General features: G+C 49.9%; 1 protein-coding gene across 7 annotated transcripts in view; it reads left to right on the forward strand.

Annotated features, from left to right (window-relative positions):
- The first annotated feature begins 404 nt into the window (after window positions 1-404).
- JDP2 (Jun dimerization protein 2) overlaps window positions 405-25,788 on the forward strand; it is a 43,276-nt gene continuing 17,892 nt past the window's right edge. The window contains exons 1-3 of one of the 7 annotated variants that reach the window (XM_069595189.1): window positions 442-678; window positions 5,485-5,661; window positions 11,663-11,886. In XM_069595189.1, the coding sequence (XP_069451290.1) occupies window positions 5,577-5,661; window positions 11,663-11,886 (309 nt within the window). In that variant the 5' untranslated portion in view covers window positions 442-678; window positions 5,485-5,576. Of the gene's footprint in view, window positions 679-1,251; window positions 1,442-1,594; window positions 1,875-2,749; window positions 2,964-5,484; window positions 5,662-10,266; window positions 10,331-11,662; window positions 11,887-25,788 lie in introns of those variants that run through there. The other 6 variants (XM_069595190.1, XM_069595191.1, XM_069595192.1 and 3 more) reach the window with 6 other exon arrangements.

The following is a 25,788-nucleotide window of genomic DNA, read 5'->3' on the forward strand; positions in this document are numbered from 1 at the left end:
TATAGAAAAGGTGCAGTTGACCTTTCTGGAGCTGAGAGTCATGTTCTTTCACAAGACTATCAAATTACCACTCATTTTCCATTGTACCTTCTTTCAGGGCCTTACTTTCTTTTTGCTTGCTAACTTCAATGCTTTGAGGGAGAGAGCTGTCATTGAAGGTGAAAATGGTCAGTATCATGGGGATTTGCTCTGTCTTTCCTGCCATAACACCAGTCCTCTAATCCAGAAATACTTTCCTGCACTGGGGCCATAAGGAGAATAGGACCTCACTGTCCTCCTGTGAAAGAGCTGTTCGCTAGGCTCTGCTCGCTTGCTCCCATCTGTCTCAAGGCTTGTTGTTTCTTTCACTCTGAGCATCTGCACTCCAAGAAGGCATGAACTTTTTCTTTCACTTCCTTTCTTCTGCGGGTGATGGTCTGACATCACCCTGAGAAAGAGGCTGAAGGTCGCCGAATATAAACACTGTCACTCCTCTCTGGCTGAGGCAGAAAGGCAGAGGGTTGAGTGAGCGCCCAGAGGTCTGGAGGAAGGGGACAGAAACCACGAAGCCAAGGTCTTGGGCGCCACATGCGTGCTTGAGGGCTCAGGGTCTCTGTGCCTTTATACACTGAAGGCACCGGGGAGGACACATTTCCTCTGGAGTTGCCCTTAACCATCTGCCACTCTAGGAGGATGAAGGTAGGAGTACAGTTGGCAATGGAAGTTGTCATGGGGAAGAAGGCCATTTGGGGTGGGCTGAGGTCTGGGCTGCTCACAGGAGTGTCCCTGGGTGGAAAAGACTAGGGGGCAAACTGTGTGAGCCACTGGGAAAGGGAAAGGGGCTCAGGTTGCTGCCCAAGGAAGGCCGGTCTCTCGAAGTGAACCACCACCCTGGGGCTTAAGGACAGCTGAAGTGGCCAAGTGGGCTAGTGGGTCGGGGGGAGAAGCACCCAACAAACGCCTTGGTCCTCTGCCCATCCTTCTATAAAAAAATGAAACAGGCTTGCGAGATATTTCCTCACTCAGTGCTGAAGTGTCCAAGGATGAAAATGTGTTGAAATTCTCTCTCTCTCTCTCTCTCTCTCTCTCGGTTTGGGGGGGAAAAAAAGAGCTAAGGATTGAGGAAGATGGTTCAACACATGCTACGTCTGCTCTCCAAGGGGCTCTGGACTTGTCCTGCCGCCGCCTTCTCAGTTCTCCCGGCCAGAGCTCATGTCTCGCGGTGGAAGCCGGGCGGCGGTGCGCGGGGGATGCTCTTACATAATCGCCCGGCCGCGTCCTGCTTCCTCGCGCGCGCTCCTACACCGCGCGGGCTTGGAGAGCCTGGGGGGAGGCGGGGCGGGGGGGGGGGGAACGCGATGGAGCCGGGGCAGGCGCTGCGGGGCCGGAGCCGCCCCCCCGGGGGGAGATGAACGTGAGGAGCTGCGGGAGGAGGGCGCGAGAGGCGGCGGGGGAGGTGAAGGTCAGTGGGTGTGAAGCGCCCGATGCACACCGCCCCCCCCCCCGCCCCCGGTCCTCCCCTGTCCCCCCCTGTCCCCTCCTTCCCTTCCTCTCCGTCCCCCTCTGACGTCTGGAGCTGGCAGCCCGGCCGGTTCCGCATTCCCGACCCCTCCCCGCCGCCCAGGGGCCGCTATATAGCCGGGGCTGATGCAACCCGTCCCGCCGCCCGCCACAGCCTGCGGGAGGGACGCTCGGCGGCCGCGACGGAGGGGGGGCGCTGCAGCGGCGGCGGCGGCGGCGGCGGCTGGGCTGGCGCCGCGGCGGCTCCCGGGCTGGGACGGGCCTGGGCACCGGGCGGAGCTCGGCGGCCGGGCGGCAGCGGCGCTGAGCGGGCACGGCGCCTGCAGCAGGGCCCTGGCCCCGGGGGCGCCGCCTCCGCCCGCGGCTTCTGCACGGTGGGTGCGAGGGCGCGCGCGCGCCGGGGGGAGCCGGGCGGGAGGGCGGGGTGGGGCGCGCCGGGCGCGGGCACCTGGGACGGCCGCACACTCCACACCTCCCAGCGCGGGCGAGGCGCGCCGGAGCCCCCGGAACCCGAGCCCCTCGGGGAGGCTCCCGCAGCCTTGGGAGCCCGCGCGGCCCCGGCAAGGGGGGCGCTCTGCAGCCCGGACACGCTCCCGCTAAGCGCCCGCGAGTGGGTGGCTTTCTCTTTGGTTCCCGCCCTGGGACGGGAGGCTCCGTCCGCTCCCGGGACGGCCGAGGCTCTCTCTCTGCCTCCCTCCCGCGCTCTCCTCCCTCGTCCGTTTTGCAGGGAGGTGCTCTCGCGCGGCGGGGAAGGCGGGTGAGTGGGGAGAAGACTGCCCTGGGGTGGAGATGGAGGGTTGAAGGCCCGGGAGGTGCAAGGGTGCTGGTGGTGGAGGGATGACAGGGACCTGCTGGCAAGTCGTGCCCGCCCCTCCCCTTCTCAGGGAGGAAGCGCGGCTCCCTGAGGACCTGGAAGAGGGCGCTGACAAGGGCTGGCTCTCCGTACAATGAAGAGGGTTTTCCTCAGGGCTATTGCTCCGGGACTCCCCCTCTCGGAGAGGGGGTGGGGGTGTGTCTAGGGGCGGCCAAGTCCCTTTTGGGCTCCCCCAACTGCCAAGCCAGGTTACATAAGGAGTCAAGCCGGCTGCGCTAGGTAACCAGCCCCTCCTCTCCTGCCCAGCCCAGTTTAGACGGTTCTCTCCTGCCTCGCCCCTCAAAAGAGCCTCAAAGGTTAGGACTTAACACGGCCTGGACCCCTAATCCCGGGGTTGCAGTCCCAAGTTTTGCCTGGGTCAGTGGTGGGGTCGGGGGTGGACAGGGAGGCCCTCTGCTCTTCGGCAGGGAGGATGGGCTGTCCTTGCAGCTGAAGATGGAGAGGCTGGTGGAAGAACTCGACTGATCCCTTGGGTCAGCTGGGAGGGCAAGGTTGCTTGACCCTTGCCCACTGTGCATGGCATCTAGGACTGACATCTAGGACACTGGGCTGTGGCCTGACCACACGTGCTCACAGCAGCTGGGTTCAGGTCAGCTTCTCAAAAAAGTTTGCAGGCTGGTGTGTGTTCCCACCTTTAAATCTCGGTGGACTGTCCTCAGGGTCTTGGTTTGGGGAACATGAGAAACTGGAGCTTGGAACTATGCTTGGGAGCCCGCTTGTCCTTTAAGACCTTGCAGAAAACTGTGTTCACATGTCATCTGCCTTCCCCCAGGGTTTTTAAAAACACCTCCCATTGCTTTCATCTTCCCTGCCAATCTGGCTGCAGTTTTGGATGGACGCCTTATCTTCCTTCACAGGTTTCTAGGGGAGAGTTTAGCCAAGTATCAGGTGTGAGCATGGCTCTGATTTTATATAAACCTGACAACCAGGGAAGAGAAGCACGATCTGTTCTCGTGCCTCGGGCTGGTTAAGATTTCTCCTTGTTTAAAACATGGAGAACTGATTTCTCAAAGACTCTCCTGTTCCCCTTCTACTCTGGCTTTGGTTCAGAGCTGTAGGTAGCCCCAGAATCTTCTTGAAGAGCTGGGTGCTGTGAGATTTGAAGGGCAGCTAGAAGGCATGAATTGGTTGAGATGGTAAAGAACCTGCCTGCAATGCAGGAGACCCAGGTTTGATCCCTGGGTCGGGAAGACCCCCTGGAGAAGGGAATGGCTACCCACTCCAGTATTCTTGCCTGGAGAATTCCATGGACAGAGGAGCCTGGCAGGCTACAGTCCATGAGTTTGCAAAGAGTCGGACACGACTGAGCAGCTAACACTTTCACTTTCACTCAGAAGGCATGGATGTAGAGGCTTCTGACTTTTCTCCTGGGTTGGTTGCAGCCACCTCAAAGGAGATGTGTTGATAACTGGTGACAGTGTTCCCCAAGGAAGAACTTGGACAAGAATCTCTCCATTCACTTGCTGCCTAGCTTTTGCAGCCACCAGCATCTGTCATTGCCTCTCCCACCTGTTTGCAGGATGTTTAGGCATCTTTTCCAACCTGCCAGACTCTTGGCAGAACCCTGAGATGGGCTAGGCTTTCTAGGCCTTGTTTGTCCTGGGGTTGCTGGTGTTGCAACGGGGCTGTCTCTGACACAAGTGTCTCTGTTTCCAGTTCTGCTCTGGAAAGAAGGGGCCAGTGCAGACTCTAGGTTGGCCTGCTCTGTATTCATTCAGGCCCAGCTCAACTTGAGGAGTCAGAGCCAGGGCTGAGGGCAAGCTACATTCTTTTCTGCTTTTCTGCGCAGGATGCAGTTTGCTTTTTTTCCATGTGAATGAATTATGTTGGAAACCGAAATAGGAAGAGAAAACTAGAGTGTATATGGGTATGTGTGTGTGCATACCTATATAGGCAGGGGGAAAGCAGCGGGCACATTATTTTTCCATTTTCCTTTAATTAAGGCTCTGTGGAGGTGTGTTTGAAAACAGAGGGTCTCCTATGCCTTTGAGGAGGGTGAGAACACTGTTTTGGCTGCGTCCCGGGCCATATGCAGCGTATGGTGGCCAATGAAACTGAGCCTGGCTCATTCTGTTGCTTGTCTTGGCAGTAGGTTCCGTGGCTTGTGTTACCAGCTCTGGAACTTACAGGCTGCCAAGCTCTGTATGCCTGTGTGTGTGTGTGTGTGTGCGCACATATATCTGTGTGTGTGTGTGTACTCGCTCTTGTGCATGTGTGTGGTTTGGCCTCTCGAAACTCAGCAGAGACAAATGCCTTAGCGACCCAGGGTTAGAATTTTCAGCCTGTGTTTCTTTACACTCGTTGCTGGCTGTGGGAGGCCCGGCCAGAGCCCACCATTCTGGTTTTTTTTTTTTTCTCTCTCTCTTTTTTTCAATCTGTTTTCTTGCTCCTACTCATGGGATTCCATTTGTGGAGCTCAATTTCTAAAGCTTTAACTGGCCGATGGCATATTTTTTTAAAAAAGAGCCAGAGGATCGGTCACAGGCTGTGTGTGTGTCTGTGCTGTGTATCATAATATGAGCTCCTGGTGCCGAGGAACAAGACAGGGTGAGGAGGCAAGAGAGTCTAGGAGGCCCAGAGACAATTCCTTCTCAGCTGCTTCTCGCTGCTCAGAATAAAGATCCAGGCAGAAATGACTTACAGTGTATTTATTGAGCACCTACATTAGGCAGGAGACAAAGCTGTGCTTGTAGGCAGGGCTTGTCTAAAGCATTTCCCTGGTCTCTGGGGAAGAACCTTTCTTGGGGAGACTTTCTAGTTTCTTTCATGGTTGTGTTAGCTACGCAGAGCTCACACTATGTCAAGGGCTTCTTCTGACACCTACCACCCCTCATTTTTTCTTATGAAGATCTGAAGAGTGACCCCTTCTAAGCAATGCAGGGGTACAGTGAATTGAAAGACACAGCAAATGCTGGCCCTCTTCTTCTGGAGGTGGGCCTGGAAGCCCAGCCATGGGGGCACCCTGTTGCCAGTGATCTATGTAGCTGTTGTCCTGGCCTGCGAGATGGAGAAGCACTTAGGAGGAACCGAGGCAAAGGGCAGGTGCTGGGTCTCATTTCCGCACTTTTGTACCCAGCCCCGATCTGCCACCTGTTGTTTCTCTTCTGCAGTGACTGCCTGGATGCAGGATGGTCCTGCCCTCTTGAGGTTTCAAGTTGGGAAGTAGAAGAGCAGAGAATCCTCTGGGCTGGGCCGGGGGTTGATGGCGTGGATCCTCTTCTTGGCCGTAGGATACAGTGCAGAAGGAACCTCGAGGGCTCACGCAGCACTAGTGTTGCTCCAGGAAGGTAGGCGCTCAAAGCCACACTGACGTCATGCTCACAGGTGCTATTCCAGGTGCTTTCCAAGTGTTAACTAATTAAATCTTCTTAGCCTTACAGGGAAAGTAAGGTGATTAGTCCCACTGTGCAGCAGAGGAAAGGGAGGTACAGAGAGGTTAGGGAACTTACCCAAGGTCACACAGCTAGTAGGGGCAGAGCTAGGATTCATACTCAGATGATCTGGCTCTGGAGTTTCCACTTTTAACCTGCCTCACTCTCCTGCCTGCAGAGCTGAGCCAGCCTTCGGAGATGGTCTTCTGCTGCTTGCCCTTGTGCTCCATCTCGGAGCTTTCTCCACCTTTTCCTTCTTGCCTCCTGGATCTCCTTGTCTTTTGGAAGCTGGTTGGCCTGCATCATTTCAGATTCCAGGAGAGAGGTCATCCCAGATAACTCCTTAGCTCTAGGGACAGATTTGGTGTTTAATTCTTCAAGATTCATGATCATTAGTGCTATACTCTGTGATGTCTGGCCTGGCACCTTTCTGGCCTCTCTGCTCCCTACTTGCTGCCACGGACTTCCGCCTTCCACAGCTTCTTCCTGGGACTCTTCCGAGGCTCCAGCTCCTAAGACCTCCAGGTCGCTCTTGTTGATTTCAATTGCCAGCTGCTTGCTCTTAACTTCCAAACCCACCAGTGCTCCTGGGGTCTGACCCTATGAACTCCGTTGCTCCTTGACCTGCTCTCACTCACCTCCACTTTCTGCACCAAGCCTTGAAGCCTTGGGCCAGTGGCACTCATTTGCACCCCTATTTCTGGCTCCCGATGCTCGCCCAGGTCAGCTATTTGCTTAGAAGGGAGCTAACCCCCAGGGATTTTAGAGCCGTCTTTAAACTTTTGTTTTTATGGGCAGAAAGTTCATGAGGCAGATCATAACCTTTTCTTAACCTGTCTTTTTGGGGAAAAAAAAAAATCTGTCTTTGCCATTTTAGATCGAGATGCCCATTATTGGGCACTTTCTAATAAGACTAGCCTTTCAGAAGTTGGGACTGTTGTTTACTTATAGATACCCCCATTAAAAAATATATCTTACAGGTTTACATACAGTAAACAAGAGAAGAAAATAAGAGGGAAAAACTTACTTCTACACTTCCTTCTTTTGGCTGGAATGACTCTTCATCTTAATGTCTCCCATTAGGGCCCATTTTTGGAACTTGAGGTGTTTTGTGTTTTTTCTTCTACTTGTATAAGGCAGCGCCCCCAAACCATGTGCCTACAAGTCCCTGAGGAAGTCAGGACAAAGACATAGCAGATCTTTTCTTTAGGTTCTTTCCCCCTTGGATCCAACTGGTCCCTGTTTCTTTCAAGCTGGCTTTTAGGGAGCTGCATCAGACCATCCCAAATCTTAGGCTCAACAACAGCTTAGGATCCACTGTGACCTCCAAATGTTTTCTGTCTCATTTGTGTCTTGTCTGTCTCCTCTTGGATCTACACAGTACCCAGTTTTTCCCCACTGGCTAGTTTCCAGGTCGTTCCTGGTCAGTGTCCCAAATTGCCAAAGTCTTTTTGGATTCTAGGCCTGTCTTTTGAGGCTCAAGAGCTATTTGCCAATATGGGTCTTCTGCCAGCATATAGGGTTTGCTCTTTCTTTATGCAACCCAGTTGCTAATGAGACCTGGAGGGTCTCCTCCATGTCATGGAAGGCGTGGAGGATCTTTATCTTCCATATGGACCCCTGGGCCCAAAGGGCAACACTCAGTTCTTCCCCTAAATCTCCTGCTGCGTAGTTCTCCTTTTCCCACCAAATTGTTTATGGAACAACCAGTCTGGGAGATGAGTTCGCCTCTTGTCATCTTCCGTCTGTAATTCCTCCTGACTATTGTGGGTTCCCTGCCACCCCGCTCCCCCTCCCACATACACACCTTCTAGTTGATCCCTAAATCACTGCAAATTGTTTTCGTTTTCAAATCGCCCAAGTTGCCTTTCAGCCAGGGCTTGTCAGCCAGCTCTTTCCAGTTAATGGGGATCCAATTATGAGAGGCAGCTGCTCCAGCTCCTCCGTCTCTGCCCTGCCCCCCCCCCCACCCCCGCCTTTGGAGCCATGTAGGATGACTTCTTGCTGGTGGATGTCAGCTGTTGTGGTTGTCTTCTTGGAATGGCATGTGTTAAGGACTTTGTGGTTTGTATCTGAGCATTTAGGGGCACCCTTGAGGGGAAGGGCAGGAGAGGGAGATTTTTTTTTTCCACTTCTGCAAAGGAAAGCCTGGTGCCTAATCCCCCTGAGTGAGGCTTGTCCTTGGGGTGGGTTCATAGGGGAGCAGGAATGGCAAGAATTCATGGGGCTGCTGCTCCCAGGGGGTGCTCCCTCTGGCAGGGGTGGGGTTCTCACGGTAGCAGAGAATTCATTATACTTTGGGATCATTTGTTAGTGTCTCATTTATACCATCTGTATGAAAATAAACAGAAACTGCAAGCCGAGCCTATCGTTCCCGGAACACAGAGGCGTCTGGCTTCCATCTCCTGAGATGGCTTAGGCGAGGAAACATCCAGAAGCCTCTGGCGGACTTTTCTTGGGGGCTACTGTGGGAGCGAATGGTCTGGAGGTGGATGACGAGCATCTAAACCTCCAGAGACAGATCCTCAACCGACTCACTGAATTTGGCTCCCCCATGAACGCATCCCTCGTTCATTCGTTCAGTCAAGTATTTGTGGCTTATCCTTTCTGTGCCATAAATGATGCAGGTGTGGGGTCTCATGCGGCAACAACAGGCATGCCTGTTGCTCACCCTCCACTGGCTAAGTGGCCGCAAGGCACATTTTGCCACATGCGTGGGTCCTTACACTCCAGGGAGGCTCTGGGGCTTCGGGCCAAGGAGAGGACCCTGCACTCTATTTTGCTTTGTTCCACACCTGAGGCGTGGTGACTCCCTCCCCGGTTAGGGGTTGGTGTTCAGCTGAAGCACCAGGTATAGAACATTTTCAAGTTTCCCGTCTCCTGTCCACTTTGACCTGCTCAGTTAAACATCCCTGCTGGGATTGCTGACTCTTTGTAGCATCAGTTCAGGTCTAGAAGGGGTGCTGGGGTTGGGGGTGGGCCGTTGTAGGGTTTTTTCCTTTTCTGAGAAGAAGATGTAAGTTTCCTTTGTCAGTTTGGCTCAGGTAGCCTGAAATTGGGCTTCCCAGGCGGCGCTAGTGATAAAGAACAGGCCTGCCAGTGCAGGAGACGTCAGAGACATGGGTTCGATCCCTGGGTCGGGAAGATCCTAGGTATGGTTTATCCAGACAGGAGTGAGTCCTTATACTGGCCCTTTCTTATTCTCCCTGGAGGAGTCCCCAGAAGACATGTGACTCACCCACTGTGCCCTGGAGCAGCCTTTGGGCCTGGCAGCCTGTTGCCCCCTCTGCACTGCAGGCCTGGCTCCAGAGGGTGGAAAGTGAAAGTGTTAGTTGCTCAGTCGTGTTTGACTCTTTGCGACCCTATGGACTGTAGCTTGCCGGGTCCGCTGTCCATGGGATTCTCCAGACAAGATTTCTGAAGTGGGCTGCCATTCCCTTCTCCAGGGGATCTTCCTGACCCAGGGATGGAACCTGGGCCACATTGCAGGTAGATTCTTTACTGTCTGAGCCACCAGGGAAGCTCCAGAGGGTGGAGGGAGGGACTTTATCACCAAACCTGGATTCCAGTCCAGCTCAGGCCTAGGGAGGGTCACAGCACATTGACCAACCACGTAGAAGAGGTCCCAGGGTCTGTTTCTTCTATGTCTGGACTTCTGCCTAGCCTGTCGTGTAGTTCTTCGGGGAACTTCTTGAACCTGGATCTCCATGGAAAGTAGAGTAGAGGGTCCTCTGTGCAAGAGAATGATCCTCCACTATGGGCTGATGTCTGAAAATCCACCATTAGAAGGTCATTCCTTCCGCACTAACATTTCTTGGACCACTGGAGGGGAATTAAAAAGGGTGGAGTGAGAAAGCTTTGGTTCTAAAATCCAGGGCCCAGGAGTCCAGCTCTGTCCCTCTATAGCTGTGTGACCTTGGGGAGGTCATTGAACCTCTGAGCTTGTTTCCTCCTGTACAAAATGAGGATGTGGTTTAGATGAGCACAGGGCCTCCTCCAGCTCTAAAACTATAACTTGATGTGAATGAGCCTGAGATCCTTTTCTGAGAATGGCCCAGGGGACACGGGGTGCTGAGGAAGGGGAGAAAGGATGTGGGGTGGGGAAGGGGATTGCTGAGAGGATGTGGGGTGGGGAAGGGGATTGCTGTGTGGGGGGCAGAATAGGCAGAGCACAGAGGAAAGAGCCTGGGGCCCAAGTGTAAACTGGGGTGCGAGGTGGGGCACTGTGTGAAGGCGGCTTCATGGCAGATGCGGCTGGTGCTGAGGATGAAATGGCAGGTCCGCCGTCTGCTCACAAGTGCCTTTCTTCCAAGAAAGTTGATGTCCAGTGGAAGTGTTGGTGGTCTCAGGGTGCAAATCACCAATGTGTTTCTCCCCACAAAGTGCAGAACCAACTGAGAAAGAAACACCGGGTTGGATAGGGAACCAAATTTCACCTTTAGAAGTGAAATGGAGATGGAGAAGGTGACTTGGGCTCATGACCCGAATGGCCTTGCTAATATGCTGCTCTCCTTGAAATCTAGACGTGAGAGCCTGAGACCCAGACAGCGTGGTCACAGGAGTTACTGCCCAGCAGAGGCTTGAGGTCAGATGGACGTCCCGTCTTCCCTGTCTCGCTAAATACACCCCTCTCTGTGGGAAGAGAGGGAAGGTAGAGAGATGGGCCAGAGCTTCTCCCCCAGGATTTCCAAGACAGATGAAGTGTTGATTTGATAGCCCTGTGCAGAGATGCAGGAAGAGGTTGCGGGGGGTAGGGTGGGCAGAGAAATGATTTGCTTTATAGAATTAGAGTCTAGAAGCAGTTTTGTACTAAAATACTGCTTACAAGGCTGCCTAGAAGCCAAGAATGTGTACAACTGATATCCATACTATTCTCAGTGCCTCTCAGCTCATAGCAGGTAGTTGACAATTGGATGGATGGATGGATGGTTGAATGGATGGATAGGAGCCCCATAAGTGACCGGAAAGTCTGGCGTTACTGGCAGACAAGGTTTCTTCCTGCCATCTGTGCCTTTAAGTGATTGTTTCTTATCCATGAGCTTCCCCCAGTGAAAGGAAGGAAGAAATAAGGATTCCCTGGGTGCTGACCTGCCTAATTTATGTCTTTCTTTCATGCCTGAATCTGTCTTCCTTTGCACACCTTCTGAGTCTGGAGGAGCCAGAATATGTGTTTGCTTTGAGAGTGAAGAGCCCGTGGAAGACTTTTCTTGTCCTGGGCTCCACGGGGAAAGCACATGCTAATTAATTCCATCTCCTTTGCCTCCGTCTCTTCCTCATAGATGCCAGGTGCAAGAACTCACACACACACACTGTTAACTTCAATTTGCTTCATCTCGTATTCAGGGTGTCTTAACAAGTAGGCAGAATGGGATGTGTGATTGGAGGGGAGGCACCATGCCAGCCTCAAAATAGCTCCCTCTTAAATATGTGCAAAGGTGCTCGATGTGCCTCCATTCTGATCCATTCCCTTTGGAGGCGGCGAGCTGCAGTCTAAATCCAGCTCTACCAGTTTTAAAGTGTTCAGTCTGGAGTGAGTTCTCTTTCTAAGCTTTCCTTCTTCCTCCATGTCTTGGGCTCTGACCTAGTCTTTTGGGGCTGGTGGAAGGATGACCGCAGTGCTTAGCTCAGAGCAAATGTTGAATCCATGTGGCCTGTGATTGGGTTCAGCATTGCCTAGGTGCCAGTGATCCTGCCTGGGGGATGGTGTGAATTGATTGATTGACTGAATTGATTGATCGAGTTTTTCTCGATAACAGAATGGATGTAAGGGCAGGAAGAGCAACTTAGAGTGGAGAAGGGGTTTAGGGGGACGCTGGTGAAAGAAAGGGCGGGGTCCCGGCAAGACTTGGGACTTAAGTCCCTCACAGAAGCTCTCACCCAGCTGACAGTGCCTGTCCTGCTCTTCTGTCCACTCCAGGCTGGACTGCCACTCCTCCTGCTATGATGCCTGGGCAGATCCCAGACCCTTCCGTGACTGCGGGCTCTCTGCCAGGGCTCGGCCCCCTGACCGGACTCCCCAGCTCGGCTCTGACTGCAGAGGAGCTGAAATACGCCGACATCCGCAACATTGGGGCCATGATCGCCCCTTTGCACTTCCTGGAGGTGAAACTGGGCAAGAGGCCCCAGCCTGTGAAGAGTGAGGTGAGCGAGCCTTGTTCCCTCAGGCAGGATCTTGGGGAGGGTAAGATGCCTGGGTTAGCATCCCAAAGTGAAAGTGAAAAGTTGCTCAGTCGTGTCTGACTCTTTGCGACCCCCATGGACTACAGTTCATGGAATTCTCCAGGCCAGGATACTGGAGTGGGTAGCTTTTTCCTTCTCCAGGGGATCTTCCCAACTCAGGAACTGAACCAGGGTCTCCTGCATTGCAGGTGGATTCTTTACCAACTGAACTAGCATCCAAGGTCTAGCCCTAAACTTGCCATGTGACCTAAGCTTTGCTGTTTAATGTGGGGTCTGAGGACCAGTAGCATCCATGTCACCCTGGGGTTGTTAGAAATGCAGAATCTCAGGCCCCATCCCAGATCTTCTGAATCAGGACCTGTATTTTTAACAAACTGGCCCCTCCCATACACACACTAGGGTATTCATGGCCACATTAATGTTTGAGAAGCACTGGGCTAGGTCAGTGTGCTAAACCTGTCTCTGGCTCTTCAGGGGGCACGGGAAGAGTGATTAATCATGAAAGTATTGACCATTTGACATTTGACCATCACTCTGGAGTGTTGAGGGGGGCAGTGGTCAGCGGAAACAATGGAAATGTACACATGCTTTGAAAAGTATATAAGGCAAAGCTAATATTGGGTTAGTTTTAAAAAATTGTTATCATTGGTCACATCATTGTCTTTATTGCTCTTGGCTCCAGGCTGGAGCTGAAAGCAGGAACTTGGAGGAGGGCGTGGGCTCCCTTCCCAAAGTGCTGCCAGAGCCGGGCCTGGCCTCGGTCACCCAGCGTCGCCCGCTTTAGCTGGTATTTGCAGAGGACCCACCATGCAGCATGCCTTCCTCAGGTCCCTTGCAGCTGCAGCGCTCATGAGCCTTCCTTGTGGAACAGCAGCATTTCCCTGGGGACTAGTGAGAAGCAGAAGTCCCCAGGGTGGGTGATCATCAGTGCTGGGCACGCCCTGCGTCACTGCCCCAAGGCTGGCAATTTGTCCAAAGGCCTGCCCTTGTGAGGGCCCCATCAGGGCCGTGTTTTTAGAGGCCAGACTGAGTAGCTGCCCACCTGGAAGGAAGAAGGAGCTGGTGGTGGGAGCCACGCTAAACATGCTGAAGTCGCTTCTGTCGTGTCCGACTGTTTGATGACCCCGTGGACTGTAGCCCGCCAGGCTCCTCTGTCCATGGGACTCTCCAGGCAAGAATATCGGAGTGGGTTGCCATTTCCTTCTCCAGGGTATCTTCCCAACCCAGGGATCGAATCTACATCTCTTGTGTCTCCTGCGTTGACAGATGGGTTCTTTACCACTAGCACCACCTGGGAAGCTGGAGAGGTGTCAGATAGCAGGCTCGGGTGGGGGAGCTGAGTCTCAAATGCTGGGCCACTCTTGGGGAGGGAGCATTCAGAAACGTGCTCTGGGATGGGGGCCCATCCTGTAGGATGGAGCTCACAGGGCTGGACCTCCCAGAGAGGGGGTCTCTAGATGGAGAAAGCTGTCCGGGTACTGTCGGTTGGGGGGGAGTTAAGTATTTCATGGTGCTTCCGCTGTGCCCTCTGTCTCCCCCAAAAGCACCATAAACCTGCACAGAAGATATGCTGGGAGCCCCGCTGGCGGGGCAGCATGCTGGCCGTTGGCGGGGCTGGCCACGGCTCTCAGGCGTGTTTGGTTTGGCCTGCACTGGGTTTTAAAAGAAGCTGGAACCAACCTTTCACTTGAAAACTTGGATTCTAACCTTTGATTACAAAATGGGGCGATCTGGCCGCAGTGGGCCCGGTGCTGGCGTGGCCACAGCTCCCTGAAGGGACCCTCTTTCCTCTCTCCCATCTCCCACGGGCCCTGAGCCTCCCTGTTAACTCTCGACGATTTCACTTCCCCTTGTTGGCTTGCCTTTCACTGCTGCCTGCAGCTCTCATCTACCCTGGGCTACGTGGCCCCTGCTGTAGACGTTTGTACTGGAGACACCTGGGTTAGGTGGCCTGTAGCGGCTCCCTAGGGACTGTTGATGACAAGATAAGAGCGGATGGTAATGATATTCTTCTAAACTGACTTTGTCCGTGTGCTGTGGAACACGCTTCCCAGCTTAGTCGGTGCTCTGCATTCTTTGTGGAGAGACTTGTCTTAGGTTGTTGTTTTTTTTTTTTTTTTTTTTGCTATTTCACTTCCCCAGGCCCAGAACTTGAAAGTATCCATTTCTGGGTCATTCCACAGTATTAAAAACCATTTAAAACCAGTGGCTGAGCAGGGGGCACTGAGGCTGTTGGGCTTGATGAAGAGCCAGATGCCTTGGTCTCTGGGATCTGCCCTGGGTGGGGTGGGGGGCAGGGGCTGAGTTACCACCTCTTCCCTCCACAAAAGGTGCCAGAGGAGCTTTCTTTTTTGGAAAATGCCTTTATTTGGATTGCATATTTTTGCATTTCACAGCCTCCCCCAATTGGTGGCATATGCCCTGTACCTGACAGTGACGTGCTGTCCTCGCAGGCACCCACAATGTGCACCATCCAGGCTGTGAAAATAACAAGCCTTTTTTTAGGGTGTATTTGCATGTCCTCTCCCCCGCTGTCAGACTGCAGTGTTGCGGGGGTGATGAGGCCAGATGGAGGAGCACAGAGGCGCTGGCGAGGAGTAAGGTCAGCCCTGCACTGGGAGCTGACCTGCAATGCGCTGAGTCAGACCCAAGGTGGGTGGGGGGTCCCTTCTGAGAGCAACTGAAAAATAAAGGGGGTTGAGAGAGAACCTTTGCACTGGGAATCTTACATCCTGATGAGTCATTTGCATATGGCACACTGCCTTTGGTGAATTTTCACAGTGGCACTTTGGACTTGTAAAAGTTTCTTCAATAACCATAAGATACGAATTTACGTCTATGGAGTATTTAATACGTAGTAGGCCTTTTGCTAAGGGCTTAACACTTATGATCTCTTTTGTTCCTTACCTGGTCCTGGTGATCGGATTCTCTTCCAGTTTAAAGAAGAGGAATATGGGACTTCCCTGTCAGTCCAGTGGTCAGGACTCCATGCTTCTGCTGCGGAGGGCCACGGTTCAATCCCTAGTCGGGGAACTTAGATCCCTCAGCCCAAGAGGTGTGGCCAAAATAAATTTTTTTTTTTTAATTTAAAAAAATAAAAGAAGAGGTAGGTAGTTGAGATCCAGGGAGGAGGAAGTCAAGTCATGCAGGGTTGCACAGCTGGAGGATGGCAGAGCTGGGAGCTGCCCGGGGAAGATGCTGCTGCTGTAACTGGCGGGGTGCACCTGGGCATGCTCTGCGAAGCGTCTCACCAAACCCTCTTGAGAACCCTCTTGAAGTCATTATTATTACTATTGTTATTGTTATGCCCACAGTATGGATGCCGTCAACAAGTCTTGGGGACATCCAAGGTCGCACAGCTGGGAAACAGGCCTAGGCAGTCTGGCTTTTCAGCCAAAGCTTTAACCTCATGCTCCGCTGCCCTTTGTGCTCACTGCCTGCCTTCCAGGCTTCTAATCAGTGCTCTAGCAGGCTGGGGAGGCAGATGAACCTGATCCCAGAATGTTCCATCATTTTGATGACGTGGCCCGATTAGCGCTGAGCCCGGCAGTTCTGCAGCCGTCTCATCTCCCAGGCCCCCAGAGAGCGGACAGGCCAAGCCGCTGTGCAGGCAGCTCCGTCCCAGCTGGCTCTTGGGCTGTCCGCCTTGTGGAGGCCAGCAGCCTCTTGGGCCATGTCCAAATACCCAAAGCAGTTGCGTAAGAGAAAATCGGACGAATTAAGTTAAAGGACAGGTTTTGTAATGATAAAGCGCTTCGTGCTGATGTTGTTATTATTATATGGTTGACACATCATGTGAAACTGTTTTCATGCCAGCTGCTTTCCTGCAGTCCATTTATCCAGGGATACTTGCAAAGCACCCACCGTGTGCCAACCACTGGGCCAGACACTGGATACTGAACCGTAAGCCAAGTAGACAAAACCCACCTTCTCTTGGACTATGTATTTAGAGTGGGGACATCTGAGAATAAGCAAATTCACATACAATATAAAAGGCCAGGTAGTGGCCAGTGTCACGAAGATAAATTCAGTAGACCACGTGGATGGCCAGTGGCCAGACTGCGTGTTGGCTAGGGTGTGTGGATATGTTATATTGTGACTTATGGCATTTTTAGAGCTGATGCTTCTCTCTTGCCTCTTTGTTCTTTCCTTTCCAATACTCCTTTTCAAGGCAGCTTTGCTCCCTGGCTTTCTCCAGAGCTTTCCTTCCTTCTTCCATTTTTTTGTTCTGTAGCCTCTTAAAGCTGGACTTCTCCACCAAGCACTCTCTGTTGTCCTGGAGGTCTCCGCCTTTCCCAGCTGGGTCATCTCTGAGTGGGCTGCTCTGGTTGTGGTGGCCACACCCTGCCTCTGGGCCTGGAATGCATTTCCAGTAGTGGGGGAGGGAGACGAGAAGCCCTGTCCTTGCAACCGCCCCCCGCCCCAAACCCGCCAAGCACTGCTCTAACAACCTGCTGGATAGAAGCCCTCACCCTCTGTGCCACTCTGGGGTGCTCTAGTAGGGACTCAAGTTCATGGGAGGTTAGCCTGGATGACCTTTTAAGAAAGAGATTGCAAACTGTCATTCCATGGGCAGGAGTCAGCCTACAGATGAATTGTTTGGCCTTCACCGTGTGGGTTTTTTTCTTTCTTTTTTTTTTAATTGAAAGAGTTGCTATATTTAAAAGCCAGGAAATGTGGACTTTTTGGCTTCTTTAAAAAACCCAGAATATGTGGCCCCTCTAGGCCAACAGCCTTATATGCACCAGGAAGCTGGAACTGAGTAGCAGACGCTCACTGTGTTGGCACGTGGGCCTCAGTTCTCCGCAGTCCCCACTGCCCCCTATTGCCTTCTACTCAGCCCATTTCACACCCTGTCACCAGCCTGCTTTTGAGCTTCTGTCCTGTGTTTAGATTCCAAGGACGGGGACTATACCTTTCATTCCTTCCCTTTTATTTCCACCAGACAGTGGACGCTGCCTGGCCTGTGAAAGTGTTAGTTGCTCCGTCATATCCAACTAGTTGTGACCCCATGGACTGTAGCCTGCCAGGCTTCTCTGTCCATGGAATTCTCCAGGCAAGAATGCTGGAGTGGGTAGCCATTCCCTTCTCCAGGGGATCTTCCCAACCTAGGGATTGAACTTGGGTCTTCTGCGTCACTGCAGGCAGATTCTTTACCATCTGAGCTACAAGGGAAGCCTGCCTGGTCTATAGATTGTAGGTTAAGACATGCTTGGTGGTTTGAACATTAACTAGCTGTGTCGACTTGGCAAGTCACTTAAACGTTCCGTCCCTTAGTTTCTATATCTTCCAGTTCTCACCTCCAGGCATTTGTCCATTTTTTTTTTTTTTCCTGTTTGTGAGCATAAGGGACTTCAGGCTACAGGCAAGAGGACACAATGAAAATCAAACCAGCCATTCCCAAACTTGGTTGATCATCAAAACCACTTGGAAAGCTTCTTATGAATCCAGATTCCCAGACCCAACCTTAGGCCCAGGTACTCAGAATCTCTGAGGGTCCAGGGAATCTGTGTATTTAGAGGGTCCAGGGAGTACTTGGCTACATTTGGGAACCTGACTTTGTGTTTGTACTTCTTGTACTCTTCTGATTCCCTAGGAATCAGTGTCTTCATTCCATCACGGTCTGCCTTTCCAGCAGAATCCACGTGGTGACTAGATCCTTATCCTCACCGTCTTGAAAGCAGGAGGAGAGACTTACCTGTTTATGGATTTCACATTGGTCGCTATCCCCAACTTCTCTAGGGGACCCTTGAGAACATTTAGAAGGTTTTCCCCTTTGGAAGAAGTGGGACTTTGAATCAATGAACTATTGTGAGATCTTGGAAGGTGTGCTCACTCTTAAGAGCTTCCTCACCAAAAAGACCAAAATGTTCATCCATGTTTAGCCTGAGCAAAAAATTGCCCCAAACCAGCTGATGTGCTGGGTAAATGTTGGCCTAAGCATGCTTGTGTTTTTAGTGATTTAAAACATAAAGGCAGCCCACTGACATTTTTTCGCAAGCGTTGCATAATTGGTTTTTAATCTGTGGCTCTTTGGAATAGCGTTGGCCTTATTCCCTCTGACTCAGATGCTTTTTCTGTCTCGTACTTGCTTGGCAGAGAGATCCAATCTGTCCCTTCTTGGAATAGAATCTCCCAACTCATCTTTGAAATCCTAAGTTTCCACTTTCGTTCTGTCACTCTTTGTTAGCACATTTTCCAAAGCTGTTAGCTTCCCCCTCACCCCACCGACTTTAATCATTGAATTTGAGGGCAAATGAGTGATAGCTAAAGATAGCCATGCATGTGTGTAACTTTGGCCCCTGTGGTATTTACTCTTATTTCATACCATAACCTGAGCATTCACAAGGTTCCAAACTTTTTTTTTCAAACTTTAAACTTTTAATTTACTATTGGGGTATAGCCAACTAATAATGTTGTGGTAGTTTCAGGTGAACAGCGAAGGGACTCAGCCATATATATATGGATATATATATATCCCTTCTCCTGCAAATCCCCTTCCCCTCCAGGCAGGCACATAACTCTGAGCAGAGTTCCATGTGCTTGTTGGTTATCCATTTTGAATATAGCTTCCCAAACTCCCTAACTATCCCTTTCCCGCAGCAACCATAAATTCATTTCTAAGTCTGTGAGTCTCTTTCTGTTTTGTAAGTACGTTTGTATCATTTCTTGTTAGATTCCACATATAACGGATGTCATGTGATGTTTCTCCTTTGTCTGACTTACTTCACTCAGTATGACACTCTAAAAGTCCATCCGTGTTGCTGCAGATGGTATTATTTCATTCTTTCCAATGGCTGGGTAATATTCCATTGCGTATATGTACACATCTTTATTCATTCCTCTGTCGATGGACATTTAGGTTGCTTCCGTATCTTGGCTATTGTAAACAGTGCTGCAGAGTGCATTGGGGTGCATGTATCCTTTCGGATCGTGTTTTTCTCTGAATATATGCCTGGGAATGGGATGGCAGGGTCATGTGGTAGCTCTATTTTTAATTTTTTAAGGCACCTCCATACTGTTCTCCATAGTGAAAGTGAAAGTCACTCAGTTTTGTCCGACTCTTTGAGACCCCATGGACTATACAGTCTATGGAATTCTCCAGGCCAGGATACTGGAGTGGGTAGCCTTTCCCTTCTCCAGGGGATCTTCCCAACCCAGAAATCAAACCCAGGTCTCTTGCATTGCAGGCAGATTCTTTACCAGCTGAGCCACAAAACGAACTCAAATGGCTTACAAATATATGTATGTGAAAATTGTTTAGTCGCGTCTGACTCTTAGTGACCCCATGGACTGTAGACCCCCAGGCTCCTCCGTCCATGGGATTTTCCAGGCAAGAATACTGGCGTGGGGTGCCATTGCCGTCTCCAGTTCTCCATAGTGGTGGTACCAGTTTCATTCTGACTAGCAGTATAGTAGTGTTCCCTTCTCTTCACACCCTTTCCAGCATTTGTGGTTTGTGCATTTTTTGATGATAGCCATTCTGATTGGTGTGAGGTGATGTCTCATTGCAGTTTTGATTCCAAACTTCTTTTTTAACGTCAAAAGAATGTTATCCTAGCACCAGGCCCCTTGGAGAGGTGGTGGTGGGGACATGGCTGGATCTGTATGTTCTTAGCAGAAATCAGACACTTCTGAAGAGTTCAAGGAGTCCCATGCCGCCTTCTTAGATGTCTGCCTTGAGATGGGGATAATAATAGCTCCTACCTTCTAGTGTTGCGGTATAATTAAGTGAACTAATGCAGGTAAAGAAGGGCTTCACATAATGCCTGGCACTTAAGAAGATACACAACAAATGTAAGACATGACTACAACGACTTTTCAAATGAGTCAATCAGGCAAGTTAGTTTTTATCATTGATTCGAAACTTGATTCTTGGACTTTCATTTGCTTGTGGTATTTTACCCTTGGAAGTGGTGAGTGGCCTGAGTGTTTGGAGGTGTCCCGGTGTCAGGGAAGTAGGGCAGCAACCTGGCTGCCTAAGCAAATGGGCTGCTTCTTGGGCCTAGAAAGAGCTTTGGGCTTGGGTTCAAGCTTCTGGCTTCAGAATTGGCTCCATCGCCTACTCCCTGGACAACTTTGGACAAGTCAGCTGATCTTTTTGAGTGTAGTTTTCTTGTCTACAAAAGGAGGAAACTAAAACTCTTGAAATTTCGTGGTGAACTTAAAGTGAGGTACTGTGTGTAAAGATAGCCTGACTATAGTCATCACACCCTTATGTCACCTTTACTAGGGATTGAGTCCACTTGCCGTGAATCGCACTAGAGTTTCTGACAGCAGGGGTCTTTCCAATGTGTTGTATCCATGACCAGGGTTTCAGAGAGGCAAGCTGACCTTCCTGTTTCTGGTTGTTTGTGTTGTTTAAACGTAGCCAGAGTTTTAGTTACCATCACAAACTGTGAATGAAAAGGCCCTTCAACCCTCAGGTCTCCACTAAGTTGTCCTGAGTGACCTCTTATCTCATTTCCTGTGGTGTTAAGGGCATTGCTAGTTTCCGAAGAATCCTTGGTATTTTTAGCAGCCCTGTCAATGCTGGTCATCTTATGTTGGTGTCCCCAGACCTGCTGGCAATATGGACTCAGAGTTGGGAAACTGAGTCCCCTCACGGGTCCTCCTCTGACTGAACAATTCTGAAACGGTAAAAGTGAAACTGTTAGTTGCTCAGTCATCTCTGACTCTTTGTGACCCCATGGACTGTAGCCTGCCAGGCTCCTCTGTCCATGGAATTCTCCAGACAAGATTTCTGAAGTGGGCTGCCATTCCCTTCTCCAGGGGATCTTCCTGACCCAGGGATTGAATCTGGTTCTCCTGCAGATTCTTTACCACCTCAGCCGCCAGGGAAGTCAACTCTGAAGCCAGCCAGATCTCTTTCCCCTCTACTGTGCCCCAAAGATACAAGACAACTTCAGGAGAGCTTGAGCTCAGAGACCTAGAAGGACATTGGAGCAGATTCAGGCTGGCTGCAGAGATACTTGGAATGAGGTTGATGGGCTGAGGACCTGTGCACATGCTGGCCTCTGGAGGGGCTCATTGGCTGTGCTTTGCTGTTTGACTGCAGTGTCCCCCTTTACCAAGTACAGAGCACATGCATGTCCTGGGTGACAACTTCCTTTGTGGCTTGCCTCCATGCCCCTGCTCCCTGTCTCTCCCCCAAACCACCCCCAATACAGAACCTTGGCTCTTTGGAAGCCATGTAGCCAAGCAGGACTGCTGATTGGAACAGTCTGGCTCTAGAGAGGTTACTAGACATTGAGCTTTAGCTTCCTCCCTGTCACACAACAGATACAAAAATTAACTCAAATTGGATCAAAGACCTATTGTAAGAGCTAAAACCACAAAACTCTTGGAAGAAAAAGCCACAAATCTGTGTGACCTTGGATTAGATATAACTCCAAAAGCACAAGCAATGAAAAATAACTTGGACATCATCAAAATTAAAAACTGTCGTGCTTCAAAGGACAAAAAGTGAAAAGACCGTCCACAGAATGAGAACTTTTGCGAATTATAGACCTGATAAAGGATTTGTATCCAGAATATATAAAGAATGATTAAAATTCTAATTAAAAGACAATAGCCTAATTTAAAAAATGGACAAAGTATCTCAATACACATTTCTCCAAAGAAGATATATGGATAGTTAATAAGCACATGGAAAGATGCTCAACATCATTAGCCATCACAGAAATGCAAATCAAAACCACAGTGAGGTACCACTTCACACCCACTAGGATAACTGTAATAAAAAGGACGGATAATGCCAAGTATTAGTAAGGATGTGGAGAAGTTGTAATCCTCATACACTGCTGTTGGGAATGTAAAATGGTTCCGATGCTTTGGAAAACAATCTGGCAGTTCTTCAAAAGGCTAAACATAGTGTTACCATGAAATGAAAGTGTGTTAGTCCGTCAGTCGTGTCGGACTCTTTGCAACCCAATGGTCTGTAGCCACTCTTCCCTGTCCGTGGGATTCTCCAGGCTAGAATACTGGAGTGGGTTGCCATTTTCTTCTCTCTATGACCTAGCAATCCCACTCCTAGGTATATGTGATCGAGAGAAATTAAGACAGAAACTTATACAGGAGTGTTCACAATATCTCAAAAGTGGAAACAGCCCAAATGTCCATTAGCTGATGAATGGATAAAGAAAGCGTTCCATATCCATATCAAGGAATATTATTTGGCCATAAAAAGGGATAAAGTATGTACCACAACGTGGATGGACCTTGCAAACGTTACGTGAAAGAAGCCTGTCTCAGGAGACTGCACGTTGCGTGGGTCCATTGTTACGAGATGTCTAGAAGAGGCAAATCTATAGAGACAAGAAGGAGACCTGGTTCCCTGGTGCCTAAGGTCGGGGGAGATGGGAGAAGTTGGAGTGACGGCTCAAAGGTATGGCGTTTCTTTTGGGGCTGATGAGAATGCTGTAAAGTTAGTTGTGATTGGCGGCACAACTTTGAGAATCTACTCAAAGCAATTGAACTGTGCAGTTTAAGTGGACTGAATTGTATGGGATGTGTGAATTTTATCTCAAAGCTATTGCAAAAATGGGCAAGCGTAATATATACCTCACTTGGGTACAGGGAGGATTAAAAGGGATACTGTATGTTAATCGTATAGCATGTGTGATGCAGTGATGCCACAGCCGTGATGCCGCACAGTGTGTATCAACGCTCCAGAATTAGTAGCTATGATGATTAATACCCCCACCACTGCCCCTTTTAGGCCAATAGTGGTGGAAAAGCCAGGTTCTTGTTAGGGATACTTTCTCCTCTCTCTCTCGTTGCTAGCAGCCCTGCAGAAGCAGTGGGAGCAGCCTGGCAGGGTTTTGTATGGAACTTGGGAGGAAATATGGCGTAATCCTGCTTATTCATTAGCATCCCCTGGAGAGTGTTTAAAAAAAAATACTGGAATTCATCCCAGTGATTCTAGCTCAGTTGGTCTGGGTGGGGCCGGCAGGTGGTTCTAATCTGTAGCCATTGGTTGAAATCTGTAGCCATTGGTTGAAACCCACGTCTTTGAAGGAGTAAGGACATTTGCCTTCAGGACAGAAGGATCACATGAGCAGTGGATTTTATGGTTTGAAATCTGCTTTACATAGATTATCTCCTTTGATCTCTTCAAAAACCTTATGAGGTAGGTGTTTTTTTTTAGTACCACTAGTTGTTAGGGAACCAGCAGCTCAGAGAGATTAACTTGCCAGAGTTTCATTTTTAAGGCATAATTTTATCTAATCTTTTTTTTTTTTAAAAAAGCAAGTTCTACACCCATGCTCATACCTGTTAATGATCAAATCTGACACTTTGGAGAGCACTGCCAAGGTGACATCTGGTGCCAGGTGGGTCTGTTTTATTCAGAACAAAGCTCTTTCTGCTACTTCTCTTTACTGCTGAGCCTTGAGAGTGCAGGGCAAGCTGGAAAACCATTATTTACGTATGTGTGTGTGTACCTATATAACACATACACACCTGTTTGCAACTACCGATTTGTGTGTGCAGGGGAAACATAAGACAGGAATAATTTGGATCCTGAAGCTATCAGAAACCTCCAACTTTCCCCCATAACCTCTGAGTTAAAGATTTTGCATCAACCGGAACTCATCTTTATATTCTTATTGAATGACTCTAATAAGTATATGATACAATTTGAGCCCCTTAATAAAATACCACCTTTATCAATTTAGTATATTGTTGTTGTTGTTCAGTTACTAAGTCTTGTTCAACTCTTTGTGACCCCAGGGACTGTGGCACGCCAGGCTTCCCTGTCCTTCATGATCTCCCGGGGTTTGCTCAAAGTCATGTCCATTGAGTCAGTGATGCCATCCAGCTTTCTCATCCTCTGTTGTACCCTTCTCCTCTTGCCTTCAATCTTTCCCAGCATCAGGGTCTTTTCCAATGAGTCAGCATTATTCAAAGTCAGGCACGGACCCAGTGGCATCTGGGAGTGTGTGAGAAGCACAGACTCCTGAGTCTCACCCTAAACCTACTAAAGCAGACTCTCTAGAGGGTGGAGCCCTTAAATCTGTGATATCAGAAGCCTTCCAGTAGGTTCTGATGTTCTCAGAACTGAACATCGCTTCCAGCTCTGACTGGTGATGGTTCTCTCGGAGAATGGCTACAAAGGCTTGAAGCCACATTTTTCTCCAAACCTATCTCAAGTTTCCTGGAGGAACCTGCATGCCATCATGTGGTATCTGAGTCTGCATAAGGCAGGGTTGTTCTCTGAGTCTGCAAACACCTTAGCATTTCCAAAGCAGTTATTTTCAGGTCTTAAGATGCTCCTGCTGCTAGCATTCACACCCAAAGGGACTTCCCAATTAATTAAGCTGCTGAGCTTGTCAATAGAGCAGCTCCGTTATTGTTGTCGAAGGGAGAGAATCAGATACACTGTTCTGATGCCAAAGGAGCATTCACTTGCTGTATCTGGCCCAGAGTTCTCAGCAGCTCTGGTCTGAGAACTGGGGAGGGGGAGGGTCTCAGCCCCCATCATCTGTCTAGATGCTACAAAGCCCCGCCTTCGCCCGCTATGAACTTTAACTGCAACCGTTTAGCTGTATAAGTCATGCATGGTGAAATCACCCTTCCATGCTCCAGGCCAGGCATCCCTGGCTGCCAGTTCCTTTGACCACTGTCATCTGGATGGGATTTTTATTAGCTGGTTTTCTGTTCCCTCAAAGTAGAGGTCTCCGTTTCACTCAGTGATTTGTTATCTGTGCCTCGTGTCTGAAAGAAATTGGCTGAAATCTGTATTTCAGCTACACACCCTGCATACAGATTAAACAGAACTGCGTTGGTGGAGAATAATTAAGCCAAGGACCTTGTTTTTCACCTTCATGATGAAAGACGAATGATTTCCAGCGCTTTAATAGGATGATGGCACTTGAAAGTTCTTCTACTTTGGCCAACTCGGGACTTTCAGAACAGACCTGTTCATAAATATTCTTTGCAACAGCTGCATTTTCATTTAATTATAGACTGTCATTCAGTCAGGGGCTCTTGTCTCTTTTTTTTTTGCCCTGTGCAATCAAGGTATATTACACAGCTCATTGTTATTGCTATTGTTAAAGACCCAGTTTCTATTGTATGATTAACTCTTTTTGTGAAGAAAATGGATTTTCCCCTGTCAGGTATATTCTGCTTCTGACCATTCTGTTGGGGGTGGGGAGAATCTCATATGTGGAGGCCACTATTTCTGTCCTTTTCTCGTCTTTTTGAAGTGAATGTCAATTGGGCAAGAAAATTGATTGATTGCCTAGTGGGAAACCAAACCTCCCTAAACCATAAATATGAAACAGGCCTGGAATAGACAGATTTCAACAACAAAAAAAAGAGCCATCATTCTTCAAATAGCTGTTGTCCGCAAAAGGATTTCCTGGCAAACTTTGTCCCTTTTCTCTTCCTCTGCCTGAGCCAAGGTGATTTTTGCCTCTATCTCCCAGCCTCCCCCTCACTTTCACAGTAACAGAGTTTGCCCTTCGCTTAGCAGGGCCATCCACAGATGGGTGCCACCCTGCCCAGCCGGCTATTTCAGGCTTTGTTCCAAACACAATGCTGCCTTTTCTTAGTGGTAGAAACAGGCTGTTCTCCACTGCTTTTGAGAGAATGGCCCTTTCCTATTCTGTGCATATAAACCAGCCTCAGGCCTTGGGTGGCCTATTTTTTTTAGAGGGTCTCTAACCCTGGAGAAGGTTTTAACTGAGGCCCATGAGGCAGGGGTCGCGAGATGCTTCCTCTTACTGAGATGCAAGACCTCAGAGAAGTCTGTTTGATTGGATTCCCTATGGCTCTAATGCAACAAGAAGAATAGGAGCGGGTTCCCTGCTGCTTTCCAGAAAGCAGTGGGGTTCTGGGTGGTCTCACCACTGTCTG

This window comes from Ovis canadensis, chromosome 7 (assembly GCF_042477335.2).
Source record: "Ovis canadensis isolate MfBH-ARS-UI-01 breed Bighorn chromosome 7, ARS-UI_OviCan_v2, whole genome shotgun sequence".
In the NCBI taxonomy this organism is placed as follows: Eukaryota; Metazoa; Chordata; class Mammalia; order Artiodactyla; family Bovidae; genus Ovis; species Ovis canadensis.